This window comes from Branchiostoma lanceolatum, chromosome 8 (genome assembly GCF_035083965.1).
Source record: "Branchiostoma lanceolatum isolate klBraLanc5 chromosome 8, klBraLanc5.hap2, whole genome shotgun sequence".
In the NCBI taxonomy this organism is placed as follows: Eukaryota; Metazoa; Chordata; class Leptocardii; order Amphioxiformes; family Branchiostomatidae; genus Branchiostoma; species Branchiostoma lanceolatum.
Window position 1 is genome coordinate 1,435,839 of NC_089729.1, and position 21,850 is coordinate 1,457,688.

At 41.0% G+C, this 21,850-nt stretch overlaps 1 protein-coding gene across 4 annotated transcripts; it reads left to right on the plus strand.

Annotated features, from left to right (window-relative positions):
* The first annotated feature begins 682 nt into the window (after nt 1-682).
* On the plus strand, nt 683-20,269 carry LOC136440916 (epsin-1-like). Of its 4 annotated transcripts, none has more exons than XM_066437097.1 (7): nt 683-830; nt 1,932-2,619; nt 10,786-10,833; nt 12,031-12,158; nt 13,062-13,217; nt 14,829-14,909; nt 15,910-20,269. In XM_066437097.1, the coding sequence occupies exons 2-7, from the start codon at nt 2,076-2,078 to the stop codon at nt 16,837-16,839; spliced, it is 1,887 nt and encodes a 628-aa protein (XP_066293194.1). In that variant the 5' UTR covers nt 683-830; nt 1,932-2,075; the 3' UTR covers nt 16,840-20,269. The 4 variants fall into 4 exon arrangements, with proteins under 4 accessions (XP_066293194.1, XP_066293195.1, XP_066293197.1 ...); XM_066437098.1 differs by having other exon boundaries at nt 12,031-12,146; XM_066437100.1 differs by lacking the exon at nt 13,062-13,217 and having other exon boundaries at nt 684-830.
* The last annotated feature ends 1,581 nt before the right edge of the window (nt 20,270-21,850 follow it).

Sequence of the window (21,850 nt, forward strand, 5' to 3'; positions counted from 1 at the left end):
TCACCATGAAGTTAAAGTTAAGTGAAAATGTCCATTTTCCTTACATCATGAGATTTTTCTACCGTGAAGATAAATTAAATTACAGTACTACCCGAAGAAAAAAAAGAAACTACACCGACAAACTTCTGACAAGGTGGTGAAATCTTGGCTTATAGTTTGACAACAAAGTTAAAGTTCTGGTCTTTTGCTCTCCAAATCCTGTTCACCAAAGCTACATGTAAATCATACCTAGTACCTTCCTATTTTGCTCAGAGGAAATATAGAAATTGTGATGAAATGTGATCCTTGGTATTATATGCAGGCTAGGACCTGGCATATAAAATTTCTTTGAAAAACATTCAGCATTGCCAAGCCTGCACAAATAATTCTCTGTTGAGTGGGAAATGCTTCTATAGAGATTATGTTGTTGGACATACCAAAGCATGCTGTCCAACATTTTGTTACCATATAACGTTAATGTTAGAAATAAACAGGCAACCCTTTTAGTTGAATGATTTTTTTTGTCTGGCATATTTTTTTTTTCTTGGATTACTGTATCATTGTTATTTCACAATATGAGCTTTCAGGCTCTAGAAATAAACCCCCAAGTCGAAATTTATCCCGTGTCCTCCACATGACGAAGATATCGGAATGACTTTATCTACTACTCAAAAATGTTTACGTCATCGTTCGGCAAACTTCGTGCACTTCCGGAGGCTGTTCTATGCTCCTCCCTCCGGACGTGTGTCATTTGAGAAGCCGCCATCTTGGTTGGCCAGTTGTACACGTTTTCGGTGGAAAAATCCCTCCGATCTCGCTTTGTGAATACAATATTTGCTCGATCTCGACAGGTAAGGTGAATAAGGTTATAAGTTTTATATTTTTCGTATAACAACGCTTTGTTTTGAGGGAAAAAGGGTAATTTTGAGAGTTGTTTTAGGGCGATTCGAAGCTTCCCTTCGCGCTCTATTGGCTGTCAAAATCAGTGGGGCGACTGTGACCCGCCCTTACGCAGTATTTATCCCATGCGTGGCGTATTTACTAATGCCTCTAATTCCTCCTCGTCACCGCTTTACCTTATTTATCGTACACAGCAACAGGAGGTGTCACTTTTATTGGCACAACGCGCTCAGAAATGAAACGACGCGTTAGAAAACCCGTTCGGCGAAATTTCCGAGCCTGGCCGCTTCCGCCTAGAAAATTTGTTGACCTCCGAATTATTATGATAGAGAGGTCTTGAACCAGCACACACGGCGTGCCAGCCTGCCCTTGGTACGGGGACGTTCTAGCTCTTTCCACGAGCTTTGGCACACTTCCATGTCCTGTAGTCTGTTCATGGCGTCGGTGTTATGCTTCCGTCTTTTTTCGGACGGCACCAAACTGCGCGTCGCCCCCCTCCCTCCCCTACTACTAGGCGTTGTTGTTAGATTAGAACCGGCGTCCTTCTGTGTTAGGGCGGCCTTGGTCAACTCAGTTTTCAACCTTGTGACTTTTAGTGGAGCTTGAAAGAAACATCAGCTTACGGATACAGTCTAACAAACATGTAGCTCGCTTTAAGGCACGTTAACTTCACAGGATCTACATGTAAAGAAAACTTGCCTTTGTAAGCCGAAGCGAAACTCGAGTAATTTGTTGCGTAATTTGTTATTATGCCGGTTGTTTTACGTTTTAGTGGTGATCGCAGCGCTTTGCTCTTTCCATAAAGGGATTTATGTCGTTTGAAAGTGTTGATATTTATAGTTTCTGGAAATGGATGCAGACAGGAAATCTTAGAGATATTTTTCAAACTTCCTCTGAAGAAACAGGAAATGGCCTAATCGCTTCCTGAAAGTTTCTGTGGTGTCAGTCTTGAGATTTAATACACAGAAACATTTTACACGTAGGTGTTCTTCATGCATACGCTGTCCATGTTATTTTAACAGCCCTCTGGGTGCCTGTGTTCAATGTTTCAGGTTATGGTGCTGTGAGAGTGAAGAAGAGAGAGAGGTTCACAGCTAGACTGGTAGTTTCACCACCATTGTTCCTCAGACAAAGACTCCGGGCCTCGGTCATTGTTCCAGTGCTGAAGGCAGGTGGCTCGCAGTTAACCAGCCAAGATGCCGGTGCGCCGATCGCTCAAGAACGTCGTGCACAACTACACCGAGCCGCAGGTGAAGGTGCGCGAGGCGACCTCGAACGACCCCTGGGGGCCGTCGAGCTCCCTCATGACGGAGATCGCAGACTTGACCTACCACGTGGTGGCGTTCTCCGAGATCATGAGCATGATCTGGAAGCGGCTGAACGACCACGGGAAGAACTGGCGGCACGTGTACAAGTCTCTCGTCCTGCTGGACTACATCATCAAGACGGGTTCGGAGCGCGTCGCGCAGCAGTGCAAGGAGAACATCTTCGCCATACAGACTCTCAAAGACTTCCAGTTCATAGACAGGGACGGGAAGGACCAGGGCGTGAACGTGCGCGAGAAATCGAAACAGCTGGTGGCGCTGCTGAAGGACGATGACAGGCTGAAGCAGGAGCGACAGCGGGCGCTCAAGGCGAAGGAGAGATTCGCGCAGGCGAACACGGGTATCGGCAGCAGCTCGCCACAGCTGTTCAGCGAGTCACAGGAGGGGAAAGGGGCGTCCAGTTCTCCATACAGAGGTAAGAGTTTAAGTTACATTGTATTTCAAGATTTCAAAATTATTGGAATAGTTTATATAGAATTATAGAATTATTACAAATAAATATTAGATTTGCTACATCTTTTATACAAACTTACATGTTAAAATACCTCAACTTGAATATGTTCTTCTGTTGCTGTTGATAAAAAAGATTATTATATAGGTTTATAAGATTATTACAGAAAACAGATGTATATAGGATTTGTTATATCTTTTATGCAAACTGATATGCTTGAAATACTAACACCTTAACTTGAGGATGTTTACCTTGTTATCTGCTGATGTTGACATGACTGGTTGTTGTAAGACATTTGAAATGTTTTGTTTATTGTGTCATTGATGTCTTTGTGAAGGTTAAACATGTAGCCTAGTAAGAAGATACACGAAATGACAGTTTCTCAAGCATATTCATATTCATAAGTTAACATTTCCAAATTTTATTTAGTTGCTTGAGTAACTGTTATTTTGCGTATATCATTGACGTTTTTCTAAATCATATCAGGTTATGGGTGTGCAACATAAGAATATAACTTGTCTAATGTCTTGTGTATACTTCTTTAAATTAATGAATCACAAAAACAGGGCAACCATAAAATGTTATGATATTTGCACCCCATCATCTGCTTGCAAATGAGTGTCTTACCCATAAATTATAATATGGTGGTCTATCAGTGGACTATTACACCATAGTTCAGGGATCTCCCCAGAAATATATAGCAGGATGGGGGTAGGGTGCCGGGCACAGGATACGTGTCGCGAGGGGGGAGGTCTGGAGGGGGCGCACAACTCTCAAAAGGAGAGAGGCTGTTGCCTTTTGCCTTTTTCAGACATAATAGAAATTATTTTCTGCAACTTCAGCTTTACACCTGAAATTTCTAGTTTTGAGCAAAATTACAGGCTTTGCTGGGTGAAAATTGGAAAAAATATCCTAACTTTGAAAATCAACAGGATGGAGCTGGGATTAGAACAGGATGGAGGAGCGCCACTGTACCATTCTTTAGGGAGATCCCTGTAGTTACGAGAGAGGTCATCCTTGTACATAAGCAACCTTACATTACCCCATTTGTCAGTCGTTAAAAAGTCATCAATAGCTTGTAGGATCTTGTGTAAGTGGCAGGTGACATTAATTATGAATGATTCCATCAAGACTTGCAAAAGAACAAGGGCTGGTTGGCCTTTCACAGGTAAACGTTAGAACCTGCTAAATTGTAGCTACACTGTAACTGGGGTGACAAAAAGGAAAGTCACGAACTGCACCTGTTTTCTTTCCTCTTCTTCAAATGTACCAGGGCTTTAGCTGGTGTGTTACGCCGAAGAGCGGTAATACCGCCTATACAGATACAGAGAAATACTGGGTACTGTATTTGAACTTTTGTGCTCCTAAATTTTGAGTTGTGCACTGAAATCTTTACTGTAGGTACACAGCGCACCTAAATATTTGTGTATGTTTGTACATACACATGTAAAGCTGCTGTAGTGTAGATTCAGAATCAGATTATACTTTATATTCATACAGCTGTATTGTGTGTTGTCAGAAATTCTACCTACAATTTGTGTATAAACTTTCTGCCAAAACTGTTCTGCATAACTGTAACACTATCAGCCAGATAAAGACCGTATTTATCATTATATAAAGTACATACAGCTTTACAACATTTCAAAGTTAATAACTTACAATACTGCAAATCTCTGCTAGTTGCTGGATATGCATGCATTTGTACACTGCTGCATACAGTAGCTATATTGGGATTCAAAGGTACACAGGCTGCATTTTTGAAATCTACAAAATCACAAGACACATGTTCAGCTACATTATTTTTGCGAATCGAATGACACGTTGTAGGTGTATTTCAAACCCAGGTAAGAATGACTTAGCATTTCTATGATAAATTGGTCTAGCCAGGGTAGAAGAGCCAAGTGAGAATGATATCAAAACAGAAGAACACAGCCTAACACGGGTGAACATGCAAAATTAATACCACAGATATCTAAAGGCCCGCCCACCTACAAACACTTGCATTTAGCCTTGCCCTTTCCCAAAATACACATTAAGGTGCTAATAATGGTAGGTTCCTAATATGTTGTTGTGACGTCAGGGAAAAAATGAGTCTGCCTTTTATGACTCACAGTCATATGGAGACTGGCTAAATATACACCCTGTGTGGGAGGTTAATATTTAACTGAAATTGTCATAGTGAATCATACAAGTTACAACATGTGTATATAAATATACAAAAGTAGACATATAGTGTGCAAAATTTCCCACGCCAGGGCTTGAAATTTGCATGAAAAGTGTCTATGTGGGATTGCATTAACAACTTGCAGTTTGGTGAACAAAATGAACGCAGGCATGGTGAGTCACATACATGTATTACAACAATCTGAAATAAAGTATAGTCATACATGTATTTGGAGTCCATAAGAACAAGGATGTTTTAGCATGCATGGAAAGTCAAAAATTCTGTCAGCTTTATCTAATTCGAATTGCAAATCTAAAAACTTGTGAAAGTGGCATGAAAATTGAAAACAAGTGTTTTTATTTTCTCCCCCCCTGAAAAACAAACATGGCAAACTCTGGTCTGGAAAAGCATACTTTGAATTTTGAGATGATAACAGATGATGATACATTGATAACCCAATCTCAGTGTTGCAGTAGAAATGAGAGAGCTTGTCTCAATGTCTGTGGTTTGAGTGAAAGCTTGTTCAAGGTCAGGTTCAGGTTAATGTGATTAGAGTCTAACTAGAGTTGACCCTGCCATGGGCCATGAGATACGTGTGATAAGTGACAGGAGCCTTAATAAATGCCATATCAGACTGCTGTTGAACCCAGAGAGTAATGTAGTATTTGTTTCTGTAAATGCATTTAAGTTCGCATGGTTTTTATTTTGTGCTAAGGCGAAAACGGAGTGTTCGCGGTGGATTTAAGTTTGCGGCAGCGCTATTGTCACATACTGCTACAGTATTGGACAAAATGTTCGCGTAATTTTAAGTTTGCGGTGAAATGCACTGCAAAAACCGCGAACATTTCTGCATTCACAGTATTCCCCAGTTAGCATGGAAGTTACCGTAAATGCAGAAATGTTCGCTGTGGTTTTATGTTCACGGTTTTCACGGTAAGCTCTTCGCCACAAACTTAAAACCACTGCAAACATTTCTGCCTGTGTTTCTGTAGCGCTACTATTGTTTCAAACACGAACTTAAAACCGCAGCGAACACTCCATGTTGTCCCTACCGCGAAATTAAAGCTACGCAAAGTTAAATGCATTTCCAGTAATCTGAAATTACATAATTATATAATGAGAAGTTGGACTGTTCTCCAACTGAAAGAATTCCCTCACTGTCGCACCTGCGCAAAAATCACATCTGTATGATCTCTGTTCTATTTTATCTGACCCTTACCTCGTCCCTCATGAGCTCAATGAAAAGCGGCCTGCAGGCTGATTTGAGCTTCTCATGAATAAACAAAGGTTCAAACAAGCAAACAAACAAACAAACATGTGTACAGCACTTGAGTCAAATAGCTGAAGATAAAGGACTCTAGCGGTTTGGTTCAAAATTTCGGTGAGTCAATTCTTTGAGTTGGAGAACCGTTTGATTTCTCAATGAAAGTCATCAGTTGTTTACTTTAAGTGTGACTATCATCTTTATCATCTTGGAATGCCAACTTCATGATGGTGACTTGTGAATCAGACAATGGGTGGAGAAAATTGGCCATAGGATGGGAGGGACTGCGGATTAGATGATATCTAACCCCCCAGTGGGACAAATGTAGAGATACTGTCAGTTCATTTATTTTTGCAGGGACTGAATTTCGAGGTAGGAGGGAAAAGTGGGGATTGGCTTTGTTTTAAGTTTGTTGCAAAAACAGGGAGCTAGAAAAACATTACGATTTTGCCCTTTTTGGAAAAGGGTAAAGCAGTGTTACTGCCTTACTGGTGTTGATTATTTGCCAATTTGGAAAAATTATCCCCAAAATACCACATACCGTATTTAAAGATTATGATTTACATTCGACAAAAAGAAAAAAAACCATTAAAAGTCCCCTGTTGCGCTGAACAGCCTGCACAACCATCAATGCAGTGTACATGTTTGGTAAAAATTAATCATCGTATGCTCAAATTGATTTTTTTTCTTACATTACATGGACAAACATGTACATGCACCATGTTTAGGGTTTGTTTGATATTTAGCCAGTGGTTGTATATCGTGTAAGACTGCTGTGATGAAACATGATTATGACCTCGTTGTTTCAGGTAGAATTACCAACAAGATGTAATCATGGTTGTTGAACACTGTTGCATGACCGATTTATTGGGTCAGAGTGAATTAATTCGGTTAATTAGTAGCTTGTTTCAATCTACTTCAGCTTTGACGACATCAGAGATTACTTCAGGACTGGGCTGTTGTAAATCAGTTTCTTGGTTTGGGCTTGAAATGTACTAGTAATGATTTTTTTTTTTTAACGATCTCGCTCAATGCAAGGCCGTAAGAGCCACTTCTCGGCATTGAACTAATTGAACTAATGTGACATAGGTGAGAGACAGCGGTGTGTGTTTGTTTTGAAGGTTTGTAGGTTGTATTCGGGGGAAAGCAGTGGGCTGGGAGGGAATTCCAGAGTTTTGCAGTTCCTGGAAAAAAGCTGATGGTTGCTGAACATTACTGCATGACCGATTTATTGGGTCAGAGTGAATTAATTTGGTTAAGTAGCTTGTTTCAATCTGATGACATCACTCAGAGATTGCCTCATGACTCAGGGCTGTTGTAGATCAGTTTCTCGGTTGTGGCAAAAAAATTAGAAAACTCAAGCCCACAGCGTTTCATTTCCTTGATTGGGCTTCTCCAATTTATTTCCCTGGTCCTCAGACGTTTTAATGTGATGGTACATGTATGTCAGGCAGACATCGTAAAAGCAGAGGGAAGGGATGAGAATGAACATGATTGTATTCCCTCCATAAAACTGAGTGCATCGAACAAAAACCTGTCCTCAAGCGTTGTTATCTTCGCCGAGTACTATAGTACTCGGGGTAGATTATGTTTTCGGTTGAGCCAGCTGTTTGGTGGGTCTGTATGTATGTCAAGAGCATAACTCAAGAAACCTTTGATGAATCTTTATGATTTTTTGTAGGTGTGTAGTGGTTGTGCAAAGGAAGGTCAAGTTCAAAAATGGTTTACCATGCGTTTTTCAACAGTACTGCAGCAGACTTTTAATTTTCGTGCGGTTGTATGTAGGCAAAAAAAGTGACGGAAACGTCGATGGATCTTCATGATTTTTTTGCAGGTGTGTAGATGTTGTAGAAACGGAGGTCAAGTTCAAAAATGGTTTTCCTGGCATTTTCCGTCGGTACTGCAGCAGGCTTTGTGTGGATGTGTATTTTCTTGTGGACAACATAACTCAAGAATCTGTTGATGGATCTGTATGATATTTAGTGGATGGGTATGGTTTACGGAAAGGAAGGTCAAGTTCGATAATCGGCCTTCTAACGAGTACCTAAGGTACTGCAGCGGAGCTTCAAAATTTACTGGCATATTTTCTGAAAGTGCTATGGTCATGATATTTGTGTGGTAGATAGTTCATGCCACAAGAAGTAAGTTCTGTAAGTTTGGGCCCCCTAGCGGCTTGTTCAGAACTGCAGTGGGTGTTTTTGTTTTGACATTCGGACACGTATTACTTGAGAAGGGGTGAAGAGATTGTCGTGAAGTTTTGTATGTAGAGAGCTCAGATGGTGCTGCTAGCTAGAAGCATAAATAAACAGATGGGGTACATAAATAAACAAATGGGGCAGTCTCACTACAATTCAAGCAGATATATCAGCACACTATACACATATACTAGTCCTGTACCACCAAATGATTTTTATCCCTATCTAGACTGGACTCATTCTCCACCCCCACCCCCCATCATAACTTTCAAACGGTATGGTGTATGTAGTCTCCAACCAGACCCAATGGATTGCAAAGACCGTATCCAACTGGAAGAAGGAGCTTGGGTTGCAAAACGTACTTCCTCTGCCAGTTTGATACGGTCTTTATGCAACCTATAGATCTGCTTGGAGATTATGGTGTATGATCAAGTTTGCAGGGGGTGATAAGTATGTAAATATTAATCACTCTCCACAATAAGCCTTGATTATTTGGCGAAGATAATGTGTTCGTGGAACTCTAGTTTTATTATGATTTTCCAGTTGTAATCATTATTATCTAAAAGTAAAAGAAATGTGAGAAACCACAAACTAAATTGGTTTGAAGTAAAGCAAGACTGGAAGACAACATGAAAACAGAATGCTGGGAGGAACATTGAATCTTAGCCTAATATATTTATTCATATATTGACTCCCGTAAATGTGTGTACTTTCTCTTCAGACTATGTCTTCTTCCACTGTTCCAGGGTCCCAATGTAAACCAGTGACCACACTGAGTTTGGCTACTCTGGTGAAATATAGCAGAAAATAAAATAAGATAGTCAAAATTATTATTCAAGTTTTCAACAAGATAGTGATAATCTTCCAGGTCAGCATCAAAACTCAAAGAACCAGCAAGTTAAATTGGTGAAGATTAATGTTACTATTATTAGAAAAAAATTAATGTAGCTGCTGGTGTACCCTTCCTCTCTAACTCTTCCTGTGATGAGTACCTGTGTCGGTGCATATAATACGGGGCTTAGGACAGTTAGTTGAGCGGATATCACATCACCGAGTCAGCCGCAGGAATTAGGTGGCAGCGTGGGGTCGGCGCTCTGAATACCAATCTACAAATTGCCGCTTATGAAGCGATGTCATCCGATCTGCCGTCTCGGGGGCTTTCGCTGCGTCGTGCAAATTACTGCGAAGATTGTGATGGGCAGATGAAAATTGTCACGTAATATGTGTATCAGTTGCTAGATGAGAAAATTGACAAATGTTGTGAACTGTTATGATGCTAGTATGACCTTATAATGTATAGTGTAATGTGTTATGTGAAGTCTTGGAGCCAGACTCTTATGTGTTACGTAAATGTGAAAAGTTGTAAAACATGGATATGACTTTGAATAGTAAATGAAACTAATACATATTTAATGTGTATCAGTTGCTAAATGTAAAAATTCAGAAATGCTGTCAACTTTAATGATGCTGGGATGACCATAATGTTATAGTCTAATACTAATACATGTGTAATATATATGAATATGGAAAGTTTGAAAACATGATGTCACACTATGCATAGTGACATCATGTTTTAAAACGTTCCACATTTACATTACTCATGTATGTACAGTACATATGCATATATATCTGTAGTAGTATATATTATATTTATATGTTATACATTGTATATACCTAAACATTGCCATGCGCTAAGTAAATATCTACCTACATTGTACAATTCATATTTTAAGAAATATTAAGATTGCACATTTAAGAAATGAACAACATGCAGTTTCACAAGCTTTAAAGGCATCCAGAGCATTTTATGAGGCTGGAGACTTGAATTTAAAAACTCGAATTTCTAGTCGTTCCTACACATAGTAAGTTTCAATAACACCATACCATTACACATCGACATTAAAGGAGCAAAGATACGATGTCGTTGTGTGGTGAGAACTGATCGAAAATCCAATCCCTAACAGACTGATCCTGACTGTCCATTGCAATTAGCGGTTTGACCAATGAGAGAGTGATTGCACGTCCGTCTAATATTTACATCTTTATGCTTTAATTTTGCATTTCTACGTTTTGACGGAGGTGGGTGGGGCTATGGTATCGGTCTATTTACACTAGGCGCGTGAAACTAAAAGATCACCATGTAGCTTATTTTTGTGCCGCTTTTGAGCACTTTTGATAAGAAATCCGCACGCAAATGTGGTAAACAATGGCATTAAATGTCAATTTCATAAAGATTACAGCAACTAGAGTGTTTCCAGTTTTCAAGCCTCATAAAATGCACTGGGTGCCTTTAAAAGAATAGATAAATATAATTTATTCATATAATTCAGCTTGTGTGACCTAACATATTTTTTCCAGACTGACTTCTTTTGCCGACAGTGCTTGCAATTGCAAGGAGCCAAACTTCTCTCCCCCCCCCATACTTCTCACTTCTCATGGTGACCATCACTATTAACCCATTATGCTTCATGCTCTTCCAATGACCGGTTGTACCCCCTTCTATGCAGCTGACGACACTAACTTTGGGGACGTTGGTCCAGCCTCTGAAGCCACTGGTAAATGCCCGCTCACTCACTCACTCTCTCATTCACTCATTCCGCCGATCGGGGCTCGAATGTGCTCTTCTTTAGAATGTACAGCACTTTTAACCAACCAGGCACTAGTTTTTCTGATAGGGAGTAACGTTATCAACAATAATGCACCGACATTGATCATGAACTTTCCTTTCTTTCTTCCTTTGGCTACTTTGTCCTTGATTCGCTAATTTCTACCCCGATTCCAACTGAGTTGACATCAACACAGTTGCTCAGCTTGTAGAGATGTGCACCAACATGCATACATGTTGTAGTATTTCTTTCTGATTTGAATATTATGATGTAAAATCAAGAAACGGTCATGCGCTTGTACTTGTAGCAACAGTTAAACTCACGAAAAGGAATGCTTCAATGACGGATAGACAAGTACTAGAACATTACGTAATACAAAATGAATCGAGCAACTGGATAAATACTCAAAGATTCTCAGTTCCCGGTCTCTGATGAAAGATAGTTCATAACTTCATGCTATCTGAAACATCTGACTAGTCTTTCAAAGAATATATCCAGTTGATTGAGTGATTGAATGAATGATTGATTTTGAATGAAATAAAACTACAAGGACTGATGGATACTGATTAGGTTGGTTGGGTAAACTTCAGATAATGCACAATCACATTCAGTCCTCAATACATGTGCATAGACTTATGTTATGATATGCAAGGAAGATATTTGAACAATGAAAGGAAAAATGAAATACACAATAAATACATGCAACTGTGATCCTTCGAATTCCTTTAACACTGACATCCATGGCCATCTTCAAAGAACTTATAGTTTTGTTTTTATTCCGACAAAAACGGATGACAAAATTTACAAACAGGGTTCAGAACATAGAACAATGTACTAGAAGTATATATATATATATATATTCAAGGATCTATTGGCAATCGAAATTACCTCACCACACAACACTGAAAACACAGACTGCACGATTCATACTCGTATATACACACATGTACGTATACTTCACTGTCAACAATTATTTTAACTCATACATGATGTAGAATGTGTAATAGTTGTCTTTGTCAGCAGGGCTAGCCCTTTGTAATAGCCAGAGGCTAGTTGGGCAGCCCTGGCTGTGTGTGCTGAACAGCCAAACCAGTAAATAGCTAGATGATATATGGTAAAAATTTGTTTTTTTTCTTGCCCTCTCAGCTGGCACGCCGCCGGGCATTTCGTCGGACATCGAGCAGGCGCGTCCGCAGACCCACGGGGAGGAGGAGCTCCAGCTGCAGCTGGCCCTGGCCATGAGTAAAGAAGAGGCGGACCAGGTGGGTAAAGAGGCAAGTGCACAGAGAACACGTTACGCAGGGTGTACCACGCACGTGTCCGTGTCAGGCCTCGCAAGGTGTGCAGACGTCGGGGGTTAGAGACACCTTCTCCCACCCACCTCCATCAAACATGGAAATGCAACCAAAAAATCAACATAGGAATGAAAAAAATTTAGAAACGCAAAGAAAAAACATAGTCGAGATTGTTGAAAAATACAAACTAAGAAATGCATAGCAAGGTGTGCAGAGGTTGGGGGTTAGAGACACCTTCTACCACCAACCTCGATCAAACATGGAAATGCAACCAAAAAATCAACATAGGAATGAAAAAAATTCAGAAATGCAAAGAAAAAACAGGGAGATTGTTGAAAAATACAAACTAAGAAAAGCAGAAATTTTACCAACATGCTGCCACCCTCTCCTTGGTCAAAATGCAGACTGAAGGGGCCAGGTATTCTTCCTTGCGAAACACACCGAAGCAAAATAGATCAAATCCATTTACATTCCATCTAATACAAATAAAATCATTATTTTATAGCTAAATCATGGTGATCATTACAACTGATTGAAGAACTAGACATACCAGAAAATAATCAATTTGATCAATTTAAAGGTTGGAAATGTAAAAAACTGATTCCTTTGGTGGTTGGTTGGAAATCAACCCAGCAGTCTTGAAATAAGATAAATGAATTGTAAAAGTCGGCACACGCATGTGCTATGGGGTTTACACGGACACGTGCATACCACACCTTGTTACGCACTCACACAGGTTTCAGTCAACGCCAAGACCCGAACAGTCTCCAACTTCACGAGACCAGGGTGCCGCCCGCACAGGTTTGCACCGGTGTGCCGTCGCTCCTCCTCCCACGGAGAATCTGTGTGTGTGAATCTGATGCTAATGTCGTTCTGTCCCAGATGTCGCAGGTCAAGCCTGCGCCCGGTGCCGCCCCTGCTCCCCCCGCGGGGCCGCCAGTGCCGGCCGCCGCCCCCCCACAGCCACAGCCGCCGGCGGAGGACGATGACATACAGCTGCGCTATGTTCTTGCCATGAGCAAAGGGGAGGCTGAGAAGGTTGGTGGGCCCACGTCTCGTTAGCAACCTGTCTCTGTTTCCTTACGTTGGTCTGACTTTCCTTTAAGAAGCTACGTATACAATCATGTCTTCATTTTTGTCGATGTTAGATGTCTAAGAAATGTTCAGATGAAACTAGGAAACAGTATATTTCATGGTACTTTTAGCACCTTATTTTTGTTAAGAGGCGTTAAACGAAATGCTTGAACGTACACAAGTTATCCACTGTCTGAAATTGCCCAAAATCTTTAATGTAAGAACTCTAATTGAATGGATATGGCCTTTTTGAACCAACTACCCGGTGTGGAGCGCACCTAGACGGATTTGGAGGGGGTCATGTGAAAATGGAAGAAGAATGAACTTAAAGAATTGCTGAAAAAATTCTCAATATTCTTTCTTTTGTCTACTTCTGTCTTTGAAAAAAAAAAGCAGAAAGCATTGATACAAAAAATGTAGGAAAGTTTCACCCCCTCCCCAAATCCTTTTTGGTTAAGTCATGAGTAATGGTACTGTATGGAGGAGTAAGTATCACTTTACTTGTGTTTGTTTTCAGTTCATGTATTTGATGTTTTATTATGATGATTTTCATATGGTCATACTTATGGTCATGTTTTCTTTAGCTTTTTTTTGTTTGGTTTGGTTAAAGGTTTTTGTGCACCCATTTTATCTAGTAGATTTTAGAGAACACATTTCGTGTCATTTATTCTTTGTATCAAGTGTTAGAAATTGTTTGTTATCTATGCCAGTGAACGTTAGACATCCAGGTAATAACATACAGAAGATAACAAGAATATATCTATACCTACAGTGTATGTTATATATATTCTTGTCTCTAATGTGGTAGAAAAAGTACCGCTGTCTTTGAATATGGAAACTAGGGTACAAACATACATTTGTACTTCTTTATCCTTTAAACTTAGTTCATGTTTTGTGATATTGAAGTAGATTTTACAGTTTTTTGTTTAATCAAAAAATCAATTTTATTGAACCAGATATCTGCATCTATATTTACTATTAGCCAGTGTAGCTTTAAATTAAAGCCTTAATTTGCATTTTTTCATGTTATTATGAATGACTCTGATTTCTGTCATACCATGTATACTGTTTTGATTCATACTTCTGACATATACTGTTTTGATTGGAACCACCTTCGTTGACAACAACCATATCACATCTTTCCCACTGTCTGAGAAACGATATCTTGTAACTTAAAACTGTCTTGAACCCTAATTAGAAGTTGTAGTTGACACCTTAAGAAGTTAGGGTTGACACCTTAAGACTGTCTTGAACCTTAAGAAGTCAGTGTTGACACCTTAAGAAGTTTTAGCTGACACCTTAAAAAGTTGTAGTTGAAACCTTAAGAAGTTAGGGTTGACACCTTAAAACTGTCTTGAACCTTAAGAAGTCAGTGATGACACCTTAAAAAAGTTTTAGCTGACACCTTAAAAAGTTGTAGTTGACACCTAAGAAGTTAGGGTTGACACCTTAAGACTGTCTTTAACCTTAAGAAGTTGTAGTTGAACCTTAAGAATTTGTAGCTGACACCTTAAGAAGTTGTAGTTGAACCTTAAGAAGTTGTAGCTGACACCTGTACTGCTTGCTTTTCCTTAGGAGGAGAGAATGAGGCGCGGAGACGATGTCAGGCTGCAGATGGCGCTAGAGGAGAGCCAGAAAGAAAACTCCAAGGAAGAGGTGAGGAAAGTGACACTGAAAGTGGTCTCGAACCAGTTAAGCTCACTGAAGTGGTGTCTGTGTAGCATAGTGGCAGAGCATCCGGCTATGAACCAATAAGACTCAGGTTCAATCCCCAGTGGAGTACCCAGACATGTCCGGACATGCACCCAGACATTGTGCCCTTGGGAAAGGCACTTAACACACATTTCCCATGTCCTAAGCCCAGCAGTAGAGTTTGGGTTGGCGTTAGGAAGGGCATCCAGCCGTAAAAACTCTTGCTACAAAAAAGGACTTGCACTTGATGAGGAGTTCTGGGGCTTTCCCATCAATGTGCAAGCACGTCTAACCCCCAGATGATGGGGAACAAAAGACGTTAAATTGGATAGAGAGAGAGAGAGAGAGAGAGAAGAGCACATCTTCCACTGGAGAAGACAAACACTATGTACAGTATTTACAGATTCATTGTACGCTCGTTCTCTAAATGTACACATTTTGTAACTTCCGTTACCGTTTGAAGTACATGTAAGACGTTCCTGACATTAATATATGCCACATATAAGGTGCCAAACTGTCGTTTTTAAAAGCCAGAAAAGTCGTCATAAAAACAACAGTTTGGCACCTTATATGTGGCATAACCTAATGTCAGGAACATCTTAATTCGAACGGTAATGGAAGTTACAAATTGTGTACATTTAAATAAGAACGAGCGTGTAGCTCTTTTGAACATGTGCAATGAAAAGTAGACCACGGCTTTACCCGCGGTCCTAAGCACCACTACCCTTTCCAGTAGTGTGCATGTCGGGTTAGCAACAGTTACTACAGCCAGGATTGAGTTGATTTTGGTGGAATTGTAACAGTACAATACACATGGGATACAGGCAGCTATTGCTGGTGTCCTGACCCACACATAAATAAAGGACTCCCAACTTGTTGGTCCAGAGGCAGAGTTCCTAACAAGTGGACTACACAGGCTACTAGAGACATTGTATAGATTGCTGTTTGTCTGTCTCCCTTGCAGCTGAACCAGTCTTCCCTGTTGGACCTTGCTGACACGACGCCTCCCGGACACGCAGCCGACCCCTGGGGCGCCCCTGCCCCAGCCAACAACTCCGCTCCGCAGCCCATCCGACAGGCAGACCCCTGGGGTGGGGGCGGCGCCACTATTTCCGCGCCCCCCTCAGCCACCAACATGGCAGCCGCCGCGCAAGCCGACCCCTGGGGGTCAAGCTCGCCCCCCGCCCAGCCAAAGTCAGCCCCTCCCCCCATCCAGCAGGCCGACCCCTGGGGTGGGGGCTCGACGAGCCAGCCGTCATCGCAGTCGCAGTCCCCCTGGGGGTCGCCGGCCATCAGTAGCAGTGCCCCAGTGAGCAGCACGTCGTTCGACGCGTTCGGAAACCAGCCAGCCAACAACGACCTCGACGGCTTCGACCTGCTGGGCTCGCGGTCCACGGGCGGCAGCGGGGACCTCCTGGGAGGCGGGGTTGCCGGGCAACAGAACAGCGGCGCGTTCAACATGATGGGCCTGGACATGGGGCTGCCCATGCAGGGCGGGAAACAGAAGACGCCGGAGACGTTCCTCGGGGAAAACTCGTCGCTGGTGAACCTGGACAACCTGATCAGCGCGCCGGCCGCCCCGCCGCCCCAACTTCCGCCACCGGTCCAACCGGCCGGCACGAACCCCTTCCTCGGGGTCGCACCGCCAGGCCTCCCGCAACCGCTCTCCCAACCTCCGCTGTCCCAGCCGCCGCCGCCGGCAGCCAAGCCCGTCAGCAACCCATTCCAGGCTCAGGTGGTCAGACCGCCGACTATCAACCAGATGCGCTCGCCGCCCGGACCCCCCGTACAGCCGGGCCTCCAGGGGCTGGGGGGCGCAGACCTCCTCCCACAGCCACTACTCCCCATGGGCAACTCAGCACAGCAGGTGCAGCCCACCAACCCCTTCTTATGAAACCGTGACAACGCTAGCGCTAGCTGTAAAGCGGGTATCTAACCGGACGTGCGGCACGTTGGCAGCCTCGCTGCGACCTAAATTGGGTTTGTGTTCCCCTTGACTTTTATGGGAATATCATACAAAACGTACAAGTGTGACTGAAAAGACAACAAAACACAAAGTGTACAAAGATTTGTTTTTTATCAATGAAATTTGTTCAGCGATCTGTCAAATCGCGAGGTTGCCAACGTGCCACAATCCAGTGAGATACCCACTTATGTGTGCATGGAAGACGTATAGATGGTTAATAATTCCGCTCAGCCAAAATGCTCGCAGAAAAAATGCGAGGGTCTTAAACATGTGGGGGAGGGAACGCTAGCAAATTGTGATTGCAAAATTACATCCCTATCATTTCACGACGTGATCAACTTCATCTTTTAGGATAAGTCATCGGCAATTGTACACTAAAGATTTGTAGAAGTGTGAATTGTAGAGAAGTCTGCCAGTGTTTCTAGGGAAAAGTCTGTCAGCTAGAAATGAATTAAGCATAAGATAATAGACAAGCCCTTGATATGCTGTGACCTCCCAGCACATGCGCCGTGTGTTTGTAAATATATATCGTACAGTTTTGGTCTCGGATGATGACAGAAGAGCTCTGGTTCTTGTACTACCAAACGTGTGTGCTTTGCTTTCGAATCTCATACAACAGAGATGTTAACCGTAGCGGTCGACTCCATTTTTGTAAGAAAAGAGGTGAGAAAAGCGACTACAAAATGATGTCACGCTCAGTGTGTTTCGATTCAACGACGTGTATTTCGACAGTTTTGGACGACGTACGTAGTTTTAGCCTGGACTTGTACAACTTGCTCCCGAGACTTGCAGTAAGGAAGTGAAATGTGCTGTGAGGAAAAACGCTTCTTTGCTAAATACACAACGTCTGTTACTAACTGTATATTGATGCACAGGGCTGGAAATGCAGTACTGAAGTGGTGCAGGTGACATTTGAAATACCTTGCTCCAGATAAGTTTTACTCTTTCTATCCCTTTCAGTTCTTTAAGCAAAAATGTTTGGAGGTGTGTAGGATGCCCTTCGAAATCCTACCATCTGTTCTGTAACAGGATTCTACTTTGGACTGGTGCAGGTCAGAAATACCTGCACAGCCCCAATATCACCTGCACTAACCTGTATGTACCCAGTACATGGACCAGTTCAGGTACATATCAGAGATATTTTTTACCTGCACTAACTTGCATATTCAGGTGGTATTTCGAGCCCTGTTCTATGGTAGTAAATTGACAATCAGGCAGTGCTAAGTTTGCAAAATGCGAGGTGCTTTTAAATTCCACTCTTCCTCACTACTGCTTGCGGACATTTAGACACGTACGGAGGGCCTAACCCATCTCTTATTTTCTCTTCCATCATCATTAATTTTTTTTCAGCAAACTCACGTTTTGGTTTCATTGGACTTTATTTTCCTTGTCGACAATGCCACTTTTTTATGTCAAGATAAGGCCACACCGATTCAATTTCGTGGTGAACTTTTTTTTTTAATTGTAGAAAGAAAAAATCATGAAAACAGAAGGCTGGGGTGAAAACTTGCACCTGACCCTGTTCACTCCCTGAAACTGTGTGCACCAAAGTAAAAACATTCCTCTGAGATTCTCTTTTCCTTTTGATTTTCCAATCTAGAATTTTTTTTAAAAATTCCGTTAACCAAGAAATTAAAATGGTGTGGCCTGAGGAAGTGGAAAGAATCGTTATCGATCACAAGTTTGGAAGAATGACAGTTATAAAGCGGCTGTATCTTCTGCCTTTGCCATAATTTTCTAACCTCAACACCATCTTGGTTTAGTGATGCCCAAAACACAATACAGAGCAGTGATAACGCCACAAACAAAGCTTGTTCAACTGCTTTTTTTTTATTCGTTTTAAACTGACTGTGAGAACAGGCATCAGACATTATGAGTAGATTATATGTTTTACCATGTGTGACATAATAAGAAAAGCTACACATATTTAACAAAATTGCAAAGTCTGTGCAAGTATCATAAATTCTTTGTAGCTATATGTTTTCATAAATGAATGGTGCAAGCTATAGACTGCTACAAGAACTGTCAGACCAGACCCAAGAAATTGTTATAGGTTTCTCAAAGCTAAAAGGGACTGTATTCTACTTTCAGCTTCCAGGTCGTTATGTTTGACGTATTTTTGTGCAGTTAAACCAAATAATGTACAGTCAAACCTGCCCAGGAGGACCACTCAAGGGACCGATTAAATCTGGTCTTTATAGACAGGATTCTTAAAGCTGGTGTCTATGAAAAAATTTATCCAAGGGACCACCAAAAAGTGGTCACAGTTCCCAGGTGGTCACTTGTACAGGTTTGACTGTATACACACAAAACAATAACAACCCAGCAACTTTGCTAGAATTTTAGTTTTTGACAAAATTCCTTCACCATGTCAAATCACTACATCAGTTCCAGTCAGGGAGTGACTCATAAGTTCATTTGCTATCCAAGACGATGTTTTATTAAACTACTTGCTACATTATGTCTTTCAGGAAGTCCAGAGGGTAAAAAAGGTTGTAAAACTTTTACACCAAAGTGTGTGGTCTTATCCACATTATTCTTTCTCTGTGGAAACTTATGTTATAGTTCCAGACTTTACTGTTCAAACGTTTACGTTGTGCTTTTGTGAACATGAAATTTCCAGTGTTTGCAAATTGTCGTCTCTAACATTGTGATATATTGGTTTGTACCTACGACTAGCTAATGTTAAGTTTAACGTTATATATATCAATTCTTCGTATAGTCATAACGACTAAAATGCAGCTATGGGGTTTTTAAAATCATATTTAAGATGGACAACTGAAATGTAATTGTATCTAGAGTAGCTCACTAGCATATTGTATGACGATTTTCAACAATAGTTTTTGACTGGTTTCATTTTCGCTATGTATGATTGAACAAGACTGACGATCTACTATTGTATATTATTATAATTATTATAGTACTGAAAACTATATTTTGGTAGAAGTAAAATATTACTGCCCTCTTTCACTAAAATCTGATGTTGACAATGTCGAAAGTGTAAATGTAAAATTTGCCCGTTGTACACAAGTGCTTTAGGTTTGCTGTGCTTTCGGCTCCATTTTTTTGTACCTGAGGGTCGCTTAAAAACCACACAGATTTAATTTATGATGACATCAGCTTGTTTTGCAATGAGCCATTTTCAAACTGCACAGTTTTGAAATCTTACAACATGTTACTGAATGTGTGGTAGCTTTTACATGGGGCTTTTCGATTCTGGTAACATGCTGCGGAGTGCATTGAGCTTTGTTGTGTATTTTTACCCAATTGTCAGAAAGAGCAAGATTTCTTGTTATAGAAGTCTAAATAAAACAAAGGCACCATGATGTTATCAATAAATTAACTTTGTGTGACTTTATCATTACAACTTGTGTTTTTTTTTTGACAATGCCACTGGGGTGAAGCCTGTTGGTCAGCTTGCTGTGCACAAGGTTTTCTTGCAGCTTAGATCTAAATGACTTGCAGCTGCCTGGAAGAAACAAAGTGTTCCTGTGTGCAAGCTTCGTATCCTTGTATCCGTGTGTTCTCGGCTTTGTCCGCTTGTGGTTTTCAACAGTTGCTTCATTTATACCTCGCCACGTCCAAAGTCACAAACTGTCCATGTGTAGATAAAGTGCTACGTTCTCAAATCTGGGTGGTTCCAAATACACATGTACGCTCTGTATCAAAATTAAATTGTAATTTACCGACACAAAAATTGGACTTACTCAAAATTTTGACTGATCAGCTCCAATCTTTGTCATTGGAACGAGGAATCCAATTTGGGTAATTCCCAATTTTTGTGCTGGCAAATTACAGTATAACTTAAATCCAGAATGACTTTAACCAACACAGATGAACTTTCAAGACTTTAGTGAACAAATGTATGCTGTTACACACAATGGGATATTCCGCACTGTTGTCGCAGCTGTGGAATATAGTGGGAAGGCACGTTTTGTAATACAAAAATGTACTACAACAGGTCTGTGCATTATTTCATCAGGTCGGCAAAGGACTGAATAACAAATGATCTTTATTCACAACCAGAGTGTTATCAGCCACAAATATTTCAGAAGTAGCTTTTATCTATAAGTACAACATGTGACTTAACACTGTTGCTTGAAATTATCTACATTTTGTATATGTGACAATCCATTTGGGACTGCATTCTTAAACTCCAGAGGGGGGGGCATTTTCCAATAGATGATAATTTTAGGAAGTAAAAATGGATATTTTTTACTTTATACGATAAAGTACCCACTAGTACCGTACCGAGCGCATCAAAAAGTATTCTACCGAATTCCCCAGGTGACCCTCTATTTTCTGATTAATTAAATTAAACAACCTCAGCCTATGGCCTAATACAGTGGGCCTGACAAAAGTTAGATTTTAAAAAGAATGTCAGCCAGGTGGTTAAGAAAAACTCGTCTTGCTATGTGTTCTTTTATATCTTATCAACCCGCCTTCTTATTGTGCTTAACCACCCTCATTTTTGCCGAAAATATCCAGGATTAATTATGTATGTTTGCGCATAGGGAATACATGGGTAGGGTCTGCACGGGTTTAATGAGTATCATATTTACAAGAATATTCGTCAAATAATGACTTGAAAAGGTAGCGAGATACGTACCTCCAAATTTTCGATGTCAACGGTACATCTTGATCACGGAATGACCTAGTCTCGCGAGAACACGAGACTAGGACGAGGCTTGTGAAGATCGTCCTGCCTCCCCCGCCTCCTTGTGGAGTAGGGGTAAGTAGGACTTGGGCAGCTCCCAACCTCCGGTACGGTTCAAACAATGAGTATCATATTGTTTTAAAAAACACACCTTGTAAAATCATCCACAAGCAGAATTCTGTAAAAAGTCGGCTGATTATGTATTAATTGATACATAGTCAAGTGGAAAATTACACCGCCTTCTGGAGTTTAGAGCTCCTTTAACACTGCAGCAACAACACC